The 10,642-nt window shown below is 49.5% G+C and overlaps 1 protein-coding gene across 1 annotated transcript; it reads left to right on the forward strand.

The window, feature by feature from the left end:
* Positions 1-685: 685 nt before the first annotated feature.
* FAM210B (family with sequence similarity 210 member B) lies at positions 686-10,479 on the forward strand. The gene is made up of 3 exons (XM_034946973.3): positions 686-1,014; positions 6,929-7,104; positions 7,913-10,479. The coding sequence occupies exons 1-3, from the start codon at positions 829-831 to the stop codon at positions 8,127-8,129; spliced, it is 579 nt and encodes a 192-aa protein (XP_034802864.1). The 5' UTR covers positions 686-828; the 3' UTR covers positions 8,130-10,479.
* Positions 10,480-10,642: the final 163 nt, after the last annotated feature.

The following is a 10,642-nucleotide window of genomic DNA, read 5'->3' on the forward strand; positions in this document are numbered from 1 at the left end:
ATAAGAGCTTTGAGATTCATTTATGTTGTGCATGTATCAGTAGTCTGTTCCCTTTAATTGTTGCATAGCGTTCCATTGAAGACTTGTGCCACAGTACGTCCCAGTTTATGGACATTCCTAATTGTTGACTAATATTTATAAGATCTCTACAAACATTGGTGTCTTCACATTTCAGTCTTTGAGTGTCGAGGCTTTGTTTCTCTTGAGAAGCTACCGAGGAGTGGAGCTGCTGGGTTATATGGTTAGCGTATGTTTAACTTTTCAAGAAACTGCCACACCGTCTTTCGCTTTACATTCACGCCAACAATCTATGAGGGTCATTTAGAGGACTTTTTATTAAACACGTACTAATGTCAATTCTCATATTTATTTTCTTCTTTGGAGCTAACACGTAAAGATATCTATAATTTTTTTTCAGGTTTCACCCATTTCTGCAGGGAGAAAAGCTCATAAGCCACGGCCCTACGCCCACCTTTGTGCCCGCAGAATAAGGAAACCCGCCAACTACACACCGCAGTTAGAAAGCCCAAGACCCTGCAAAGACCTGCACCCACCCCCAAAGGGGCGGGGCTGGTGAGCGGAGAGGAGGCGGGGCGCGCTCCTTCAGCCCCGCCCACCAGCCCTGGACTCCGGCTCCCGAGGAGCGGAGCTAGTGGGTGAGCCAAGGGGATGTGCACACGCCTCCTCAGCCCCGCCCAGCGCGCGCGCGGCGGCGCCCCTGGCGGGCGGGGCCGGGGAGGGCCCTCGCCGGGTCAGCTCCGCCCACTCTCCCCGGCCTCCGCCCGCCTCCCGGGTCAGCGGCGCGGGTGCTGCGCCTAGCTGCGCACCATGGCCGGGTTGCTGGCGTTGCTGGGCCCGGCAGGCAGGGTGGGCGCCCGGGTCCGGCCTCGCGCCACCTGGCTCCTGGGCGCCACCGCCCCCTGCGCCCCGCCGCCCCTGGCCCTGGCCCTGCTCCCGCCCAGGCCAGACGCCCGGCTGCTCCGCACGGCGCGCGGGGACTGCCGCGGCCACCAGGTAAGCACCCCACCCCGACCCTGATCCTGGGCGGTGTCCAGGTCCCCAGACGTCCGCAGGGCCGCGCCGGGGTCCGGCCGCCTCCGCCAAGGACGCCTTTGCACTTGTAGCTGCCCGGGACCGAGCTCTTCCAGGGTCCCCGAAACCCCAAATCCCTGCAAGCCAAGGAAACGATCCTCCTAGTTGACAGCCAGAGAAACTGAGGCTCGGGAAGGTGTGGCGCTCTGCCCAAGGTCGCGCAGTCTTCGGCCGAGCCCCGGGTCTGCAGAGCCTCAGCCAGGCTGGGGCGCAGCCGACTGACTTGGTCTGAACTTCCACACGTTGCCTGCGGAGTTGTTGTCCAGGCCTTCTGGCCGGGTCTCGCTGTGTTTTGAACACCTCCCGACGCTCGCTGCTCCTCCCTTTTCTTCTAAGTGGAAGAGCAGGCGTCCTCAGGGAAGCCGCGGGCAAGAAACCCACAGTGCTGTTTGTTATGTTTCATTTCCGTCACTTTCCATTGGTGCTAAGTGAAAACTGGTTTTCCTTCAGAGCAGTCATACCAGCTTTCCTTTCAAGAAATCTATCACTTTCTTCCAAGTGAGTCTTTTTAAATAAAAATAGTAGTAAATGATGAAGTCTGGCGGTCCAGGAATGGCAAGCCCAGACACGCGGAGCCGGGCGTCCAGCCCGGAGCGCATCCGGCCTCCCAGTCTGGAGCCTCTTTGTTTGCCTGGGTGCAGACACGGCCCCTCCATTCATCGCCCGGTGACCTCAGACCGAGTCCTGAAGGCTTTTGAGCTTGTTTTCTGACCTTTTAGAGGGCCAAAAATAGCACCTTCCCAGCAAGAGTTTGGGAGACAACTCCATGAGCTGGTGCAGGCCTCAGCGCAGTGCCGCCGGCCCAGCGAGCATCTCCTGACCGTTCCCTAGCTTTTCAGTAAGGAGCAGATGGGGATTGGACCCAAGCTTTCACCATGCCTCCTGCCCAGATCAACTTCCTTCCTTGCCTTCTCCAGTCCGACAGGTGGCACACAGGTCTTGGGGATCCTCTCCAGAGTGGCACCTTCTGCACACACCGTGCCGCCTCCTGATGATTCTTCAGGGCCCAGCCCAGCTTCCTCCAGGAAGCCCTCTCTAATGACCTGTGAGGTCTCGGATGCCTCCACTGGGCCTGCTTCCACCCCATGGCTGTGGGTCTTCTCTGCACTCCTCTGGAATGGCCTCTTGTCCTGCCTGTCTGTCAGCCACATTGACCTTGTCCCCAGCTCAGGCCCTGGCACTGGAGTGGTGTGTGTGTATACAGTGGCAAAGAGTTGGCCTCAGACTCCCTGGATTCCTCTCTCTACTCACTTGTTGTTGACTTTGATCAAATTCCCTTCTCTCTATCTCAGGCCCCTCATCTGTAAAATGGGACGTTAATAATTCAGACTTCATAGAATATGAATGTAAAATGAGATATGTTCATACCTGGCATCTGGTGTGTCCTAAATTAAGGTTAGAAATGGCTATAATTGCAGTAAATATATACAGTCACAAGGCCCCAGGGCCCCGTGAGCTGTCCTTGTTTCTTCTGCACCGTGGTAAAATCGGCAGAATCCCAAGTGGGATCAGAACCTCAAAGGAGATTAGGACAAAAGATAACTCATCTGCCTGAGAAAACGCTTCCCCAGCAGGGCCTGGGAGCAGTGCAGGGAGGGTCTGGGCTTGGCCAGAGCCCAGAACCTCCCCTGTCTGTTCTGGCCGCCCGCCCTCGTCGGGGAGGTAGGAGTGTGCTGCCCAGCTGGGATCTCCAAATTTGCCAGGTGTTTAATTAAGAGCCAAAGAGGCCCACCCACGCTGCCTTGGCAGGGGGTCACTGTAAGAGGGGTAGGGAAAGCCACAGAAGAGACCTGCCTTTTTGTCTTAACATGATTTCATGTCCTGTAAACCGCCTAGCAGCCCCGCCTGCCTGTGCCACTTAATTCCTTCCAGGGACATAGGGGGAGCTCAGGCAGATGACTTGCTCCCCCAGAGCCCCAGTGTCCTTTTGTCTCCGTCAGTTCTGGTTCCAGTGGCACCTTTTCAGGGAGACCTTCCCTGATGGCCTTATTTAACATTCCTCCTACTCCCTGTCTCCCGCCCCATTGGTGTTTCTCTATGGCACTTGTCACAGGTAGCAGCCCTGGTATTTTACTCTTCTGTTTATTGTCCCTGCCTTCCCATAAGACCATAAGCTCATCGAGGGTGGGGTTTTGTCAGTTTTTTCCATTGCTCTGTCCCCTACACTGAGAACAGTGCCTGGCACAGAGGAGACACTCATGAATACACGAGGAGTAACATAGCATGGTTGTTCAGAGCAAAGGCCCTGGACCCAGACTCAGCGAGTTTGGATCCCAGCTCTGACAGTAATCCCTGTGTGATCCTCGGTAAGTTACTCAACCTCTCTGGGCTTCTCAGATCCTCTTCTGTTAAGTGGGGTTGACAGTAGTCAAGGTGGTTGTGAGGATTATATGCATTAATATTTCCTTTTTTTAAAATTAGAGACGAGGCCGGGCGCGGTGGCTCACGCCTGTAATCCCAGCACTTTGGGAGGCCAAGGTGGGTGGATCACCTGACGTCAGGAGCTCAAGACCAGCCTGGCTAACATAATGAAGCCCCGTCTCTACTAAAAATACAAATATTAGCCGGGCATGGTGGCACGTGCCTGTAGTCCCAGCTTCTCGGGAGGCTGAGGCAGGAGAATCGCTTGAACCCGGGAGGCGGAGGCTGCAGTGAGCCAAGGTCGTATCACTCCACTCCAGCCTGGGCGACAGAGCACGAATCTGTCTCAAAAATATAAAATAATAAAATAAAAGATATGTTGGCCAGCTTGGTCTTGAACTTCTGGCCTCAGGCAATCCTCCTACACCTCAGCTTCCCAAAGTGTTAGGATTACAAGCATGAGTCACCGTGCCCAGCCAATATTTTCAAAGTACTCAGAACAGTGCCTAGTACAAAATATACACAATATAGTGTTTATTATTAATATGATTTATCAAGTGGAAGAAAACAGGTGTCACTCCAAACACTGTGATCGGCTTGGCAAGGTCCTTGGCTCATTCTTTAAACCTTCCTACCCCTTCTCTATTACAGGTTTTTGTACTTTAAAAAATGCTGGGGAGAGGCAGAAGGGGCATCTCACACACACACTGTCTCACACACACACTGTCTCACACACACACACTCACACACATGTGCATGCATGCTGAGTACAGACAGAAGATGTGTCACGCCGTCCTGTGCATTCAGGACAGTGCCCAACACATCCCGGGTACTTACGGCAATGTTTCACGAAGAAATGAATATCTAAAAATTTTCCATTGCCTGCAAGTCACGCCCTCGTAAATTCTTTTATTTCAGCTTCTTTAGTCTCCCCAAAGGTTAGGAAGAAAAATGCATGGCTCACAGTGCTTATAGATGGGTGTTTTTATCAAAACAAAAGGAATAAAATTGTCCAGTAACTGGGTGTTCTCTAGAATGTCAGAAGCCAACCGTGGTGCCAGCTAACCCGAGATTGTCCCTGTGTCTGAATGTCTTGGCCTTACCACAGTCTTGCAGTAGATTCTGCTCAGTTCTATAGCTGGAATCCTGGCTGCCTTTTTATTTTTATTTTTTGGCCAAAAGTCCTTTTGCCAAAATAAAGACTATAAAGAAGAGGGCCCTCGCAGAGACAGCTGCACTCAGTCCAGTGATTGGACAGAATGGGGCCAGGTGTCAAGGGCATGGGTGTTTGGCCCTGCGAGGGGCTGTAGGTGGCCTCCTATCAGTCCCCACCACCTGGCTGCTGTCCCCTCTGCAGCCTCCCTCAGCAGCTGGAGGTGGGTGGGGCTTGTTTATCAGGGAGAACCGATGCCCTCCACAGCCATCCTGGCCGGGGCTGGCAGGACCAGTCAGAAGGCTTCAAGGAAACGGGAGGTCACATGTGCTGGCCAAAGAAAGGGGGGCTGATGACATCTTCCCTCCTCCCCTCCAGAGCCTGGACGTTCTGGAAAAGTGTCTTCCTTTAAGAATGGTCATTCTGGCAGGACAGGAAAGGGGAGCCTGCTGAGTACCACAGAGGCTGAGGCCTGGTGGTCACCAGCCCAGTCACCAGTCCATGCTGCCAGTTAGCCGTCCCTCCCTCCTGAGCCTCAGTCATCCATCTGTCAAAACAGGAGCGACAAAGGTTCCTGGGTCATGAGGCAGTGAGGGATTTATGAAATGACGCCTTTGAAGTGGAAGCTCAACTCCTGGCTCAGCAGAAGGGACCTGTCATCGGGACACTGAGGGTTTTCCTCAAATGTTCTAAAAAATCTTATGCCTCTAAAAATAACAGGGTAAAAGTGGGCCAGCTGCAGAGCCCATAACAAGAGCTGACCTCCAGCCAGGTGCGCATCACCTGCCGGGACAAGCCCCAGGACTGTCCTTAGAGAAGTCTTTTGATTAAAGTGCTCTGTTATTGAGGAGTGGTTTTTTTCCCTCCCCTAATGTGGGTGAGGTTGGTATTTTTGTTTCTCCCACACATTCCAGGCTTGGTAGGTGCTCAGTAACTGTTAGCAGATGTCCCATGCAATCCATGATTTCTGTACAAGTCCTGGTAGGGCACTGTGCCAAAATCGCCCCCACTTTGTGTGTTTCAGATGTCAGGTGTAAATCTTGATTCTAGGAGTAAATCTGCCATCGCTTTTGCTGCATTAATTTTGTGCGCACCGTCCTTTTTTGATGGCATATAACATGGTTGTCACGTGCTCAGGCCGTGGCCTTGGAGGGCCTGGGTTCTAATCTTGGTGACGTCAGGCCAATGACCTCACCTCACCAAGCCTGTGTTGCTCCTTTGCAAAGTGGGAAAAGCAGTAGTATCTACCTCTGAAGGTTGGCACGAGGATGGAAGGAGAAAGGGTTGGAGGACCACCTGGCTCAGAGAAAATGCTTGATAGAGGATCATTGTCCCCAAGCTTGTGAGCCCTGGTGTTTTAGTTACTATTGCTGCTGTAACAGATGAGCACATACCTGGTGGTTTAAAACAATCCACATTTATTATCTTACACTTCTAGAGGTCAGAAGTCCAAAATGGGTCTTAATGCACTAAAGTCAAGGTCTCAGCAGAGATGGGTCCTTCTAGAGGCTCGAATCCATGTCCTGCCTTTTCCAGCTTAAAGCCGCTTGCATTCCTTGGCTCACGGCCCTTGCCTCCATAAGCCAGTAGCACCGCATCTTCAGCCCTCTCACTCTGCTTCTGTCCTCACAACCCCCTCCCCGACACTGAGTTTCCTGCCTCCCTCTCTTCACTTATAAGGACCCTTGTGATGACGTTGGTAATAATGTAGCCCAGGTAATCCGGGATCATCTCCCTATCTCAAGACCCTTAATCACATCTGCAAAGTTCTTCTGCCATGTAAGGTGACATATTCACAGATCCTGGGATTGGGACATCTTGGGAGCCATCATTCTGCCGGCCACACCTAGTTCCAGGCTTGCATTGCACTTAGTGACTAAGTTGGCTCGAACTCGGCTCACTGAGTAAGAAAGGGGTAACTGATCCACGCCTGCTATCCTAGCACTTTGGGAGGCCAAGGCGGGTGGATCACCAGGTCAGGAGATCAAGACCAACCTGGCTAACACAGTGAAACCCCATCTCTACTAAAAATACAAAAAATGAGCTGGGTGTGGTGGCACACACCTGTAATCCCAGCTACTTGGGAGGCTGAGGCAAAAGAATCCTTTGAACCAGGGAGGCAGAGGTTGCAATGAGCCACAATCATGCCACTGCACTCCAGCCTGGACGACAGAGTGAGACTCTGTCTCAAAAGAAAAAGGAAAGGGGTAACTGATCTCTCATCCAGCAGGAAAGAGTATAACATTGCATGCGTGTGTAAAAGCCGGTAATGACTGCCCGTGCCTGCCCTAAAGCACCTCCTCTTCTCTGATGCATACACAGGACCCCAGCCAGGCCACGGGGACAACAGGCAGCAGCGTCAGCTGCACAGAGGAGAAAAAGCAAAGCAAGTCACAGCAACTGAAAAAGATTTTTCAAGAGTATGGCACTGTTGGCGTGTCATTGCACATTGGAATCTCATTAATCTCCTTGGGCATATTTTACATGGTTGTGTCAAGGTAAGATTTTTGACAGTAATTAATATTTGTTTTTTACTGTCATGTAAGATTCTATGTGAATAAGAACGTGTTTGCTAAGACTTTTTTTTTAAGACAGGGTCTCACTCTGCTGCCCAGGCTGGAGTGCAGTGGCACGATCACAGCTCACTGCAGTCTCGACCTCCCTGGGCTCAAGTGATCCTCCCACCTCAGCCTCCCAAGTAGCTGACACTACAGGCATGCACCACTGCACCCAGCTGATTTTTTTGTTTGTTTGTTTTGGGGGACGGACTCTCGCTCTGTTGCCAGACTGGAGTGCAGTGGCGTGATCTCGGCTCACTGCAAGCTCTGCCTCCCGGGTTCAAGTGGTTCTCCTGCCTCAGCCTCCCGAGTAACTGGGACTACAGTCGCATGCCACCAAGCCTGGCTAATTTTTGTCTTTTTAGTAGAGCCAGGGTTTCACCCTGTTGGTCAGGATGGTCTCAATCTCTTGACCTAGTGATCCGCCCCCTCGGCCTCCCAAAGTGCTGAGATTACAGGTGTGAGCCCCCGCGTCAGGCCAATTGTATGTTTTTTTGTTGTGTTGAGACAAGAGTGTTGCTATGCTGCCCAGGCTGGTCTTGAACTCCTGAGCTCAAGCAATCCTCCCACCTCGGCCTCCCAAAGTGCTAGGATTACAGGCGTGAGCCACTGCACCTGGCCACTAAGACTTTTATTCATTCAGCTACTTCATTACATTTTTTAAAATACTGTAAATCTTATAGCCAAATCAATTTCTTCGTTTAATCCCTTGCTGTAATAATTGTTTTCTTTGCTTCTTCCCCCCTAGTGGTGTGGACATGTCTGCAATCCTGCTGAAACTCGGATTTAAAGAGTCCCTGGTACAGTCAAAAATGGCAGCAGGCACAAGTACCTTCGTGGTGGCCTATGCAATCCACAAGCTGTTTGCGCCAGTGAGAATCAGCATTACGCTAGTCTCTGTGCCCTTGATTGTCAGATATTTTCGAAAAGTGGGATTTTTTAAACCTCCAGCTGCAAAACCTTAATGAACTCTTCAGTCGTACACACTGAAAACCGATTTCTTCTAAATTACACAATTTGGATTGGTTTTAGGGTTTTAGGGTTGTAGGGTTTCTTTTGGAGAGGTAGGGGGCTAATTGCTATGTTCTCATGGATAAACTTTGCCAGCAAAAATCAGGCTTTTGAACAATTTTAATTTTTTGCCTCATAAATTTTGTGAATGCTATTCATTATAGGGCTTGTATATATAATCTAAAATGTCAGCAAGGCATCGGAGACGGGTTAACATCTCAAAACAAAATAGCCTACAAATGTTCCTTGTGGGAGATTTTGGCGAGGGTCTGTCGGTAAAAGCTCCAGGGGGTTAATCTTGGCTCAGTTTCCTAAAAAGCAATGATTAATTTAACTGGCTTTTAAATATCCCCTTCCGCTGATATTTGTTGTCAGCTGCCTACAGTTTAATATGCAGCGTTCAAAAAACAGCTGCCAGTGCTACAATTAATGAAGCAAAACTTAATATGTAATCACAATCTAAATTAGCATCAATACTTTTGACATTCATTACATTTGGTTTGGGGGAAGAAAAGTATTTCTGGTATGTTTCATTGATCCCCAAATACCTTCCAATCTGGACATGATGGGGCTGATTCCAGATGGTTTTTCTGAAATTTCATTAAGGTAGGTCAGCGTCATTTGTCTCTGTTTAGGTAAAATATAAAAACCCTGCCCAGTAGCAGTGGCATCGCTTGGTTCCTGATGCCCATGTTCCAGAGGAATTCGGATACCACAAACAGCTAAGACAATCTTAGCTTTTCTTAGACAATCTTCTATCTCAAACTTCAGACATTCCAGAATTGTCATGATGTTTACACTGTCTCATTGAGTTAAAAATCCTGTTCAAGAAAAAAAAAGATTTTGTATCACTTCTTAAAAAGGAATATTCATAGCACTTGTCACAAATAGAAGGCATCCATGAGATAATACAAGCCAGGGAGAGGCTTGTATTACATGACAGCTGTAATTAGTCTGCTGAGCCAGCTTTACCCAATGAAGGGCATGTGTGTTAGAGAGATTAGCTAAGAGTAGAAATTCAAGCATAGAGGCCAGGTGCGGTGGCTCACGCCTGTAATCCCAGCACTTTGGGAGGTTGAGGCAGGCGTGTCACTTGAGGCCAGGAGTTCGAGACCAGCCTGGCCAACATGATGAAACCCCGTCTCTACTACAAATACAAAAATTAGCCGGGTGTGGTGGCACACGCCTGTAGTCCCAGCTACTGGGGAGGCTGAGGCAGCATTGCTTGAACCCAGGAGGTGGAGGTTGCAGTGAGCCAAGATCACACCACTGCACTCCAGCCTGGGCAACAGAGGGAGACACTGTCTCCAAAAGAAACTGAGACACTGAGGCTTCGTCCTTATGGTAGTCAGGAGCAGGCGACTGAAGTAATTCTGTCCTGCGGGGTTCGGCATCATGCACGTTCCCCCTGGGCCATTCTCTGATGCAGGGCACTTGCTCCACACTCTGGGAACCCAGATTCACCAGTCTGCCCTATCACGTAGTTGAAGGAATTGCATTTATCTTTCTGGCTCCCAATTCCTTTAAAATTACATTTGTTGCAGAACCTCCACAAGGCTAAATAAAATAAAATTACATTTGTGACCATCAGAGAACTGAAGAAACTATTAACTGGCCATCCTGGTTTTGCAGAGATCGGGTTGTTGACAGTTCCTGGTTGGCCCACAGCTACCCATGTCAGTTATCTCCACTAACATATCCAAGAATCTTTGTAGGACAATTTCTCCACCTGCAAGGTCTTTCAAGTAGAACTCTTAAGGCAATTAGCCCATTGCCAAAAGGTTTTACTGTCTTAAAGCTGTCTTTCTGAGATCTAATTCCAAGGACTTCTCCACAGCTAAGTGAGATGCCTCACACCATTAGGTGATGCTTTGGACAGAACAGAGTATTTTCATCTTGTGTTTAAAGAAATTCCTTGGCTTCGGCTCCTCACCACTTTCTATGCCAGTCTCCCATTTATGTCCCTAGTAATGCCTATGCAAAAAAAAAAGAAAAACTGATGGTGAAACCTACAGGTTTAAGGGCTTAAATCTCAAACTTTGTTAGGAGTAACAGGAGTGTGCTGAGAGGGCAAGCAATAAAACAAATCATACCAAAAAGCCACATTGCTCTCTCCTAAGCCCCAACCCCACTCCACTCCTGTGGCCAGGGGTCCAAACAGAAAATAACCGGAGAAGACAAGGAGGTCAAAGGATCAGGGAACTAAGCATTATGTGAATTCACCAGCAAGATGTACAGAACGCCTGTGTTTACATTGTTTTTATGGAACTAGCAGAATAAAACTGATCTATTTAAAAAATGAAAGCCATTGTTTCTCTAATTTATCTGACAAAGTGAGCAGCTTAAATTCTGTGAAACATCTTTATAGTTTATGAACTTTTTTATATTCCTTCTGGTAAGCCATGGTTGTTGCTGATGATGAAGTGGCACTGTGACCAGTGTATTAATGTGCTACTACAATGAGCTT

This window comes from Pan paniscus, chromosome 21, assembly GCF_029289425.2.
Source record: "Pan paniscus chromosome 21, NHGRI_mPanPan1-v2.0_pri, whole genome shotgun sequence".
Classification (NCBI taxonomy): domain Eukaryota; kingdom Metazoa; phylum Chordata; class Mammalia; order Primates; family Hominidae; genus Pan; species Pan paniscus.

Excerpts from the sequence above, each read along its gene's own strand:
- FAM210B (XM_034946973.3), top strand. The coding sequence starts at position 829 with ATGGCCGGGTTGCTGGCGTTGCTGGGCCCGGCAGGCAGGGTGGGCGCC. Across the intron at positions 1,015-6,928 it reads GGGACTGCCGCGGCCACCAG|GACCCCAGCCAGGCCACGGG; the intron begins GTAAGCACCCCA and ends ATGCATACACAG. Across the intron at positions 7,105-7,912 it reads TTTTACATGGTTGTGTCAAG|TGGTGTGGACATGTCTGCAA; the intron begins GTAAGATTTTTG and ends CTTCCCCCCTAG.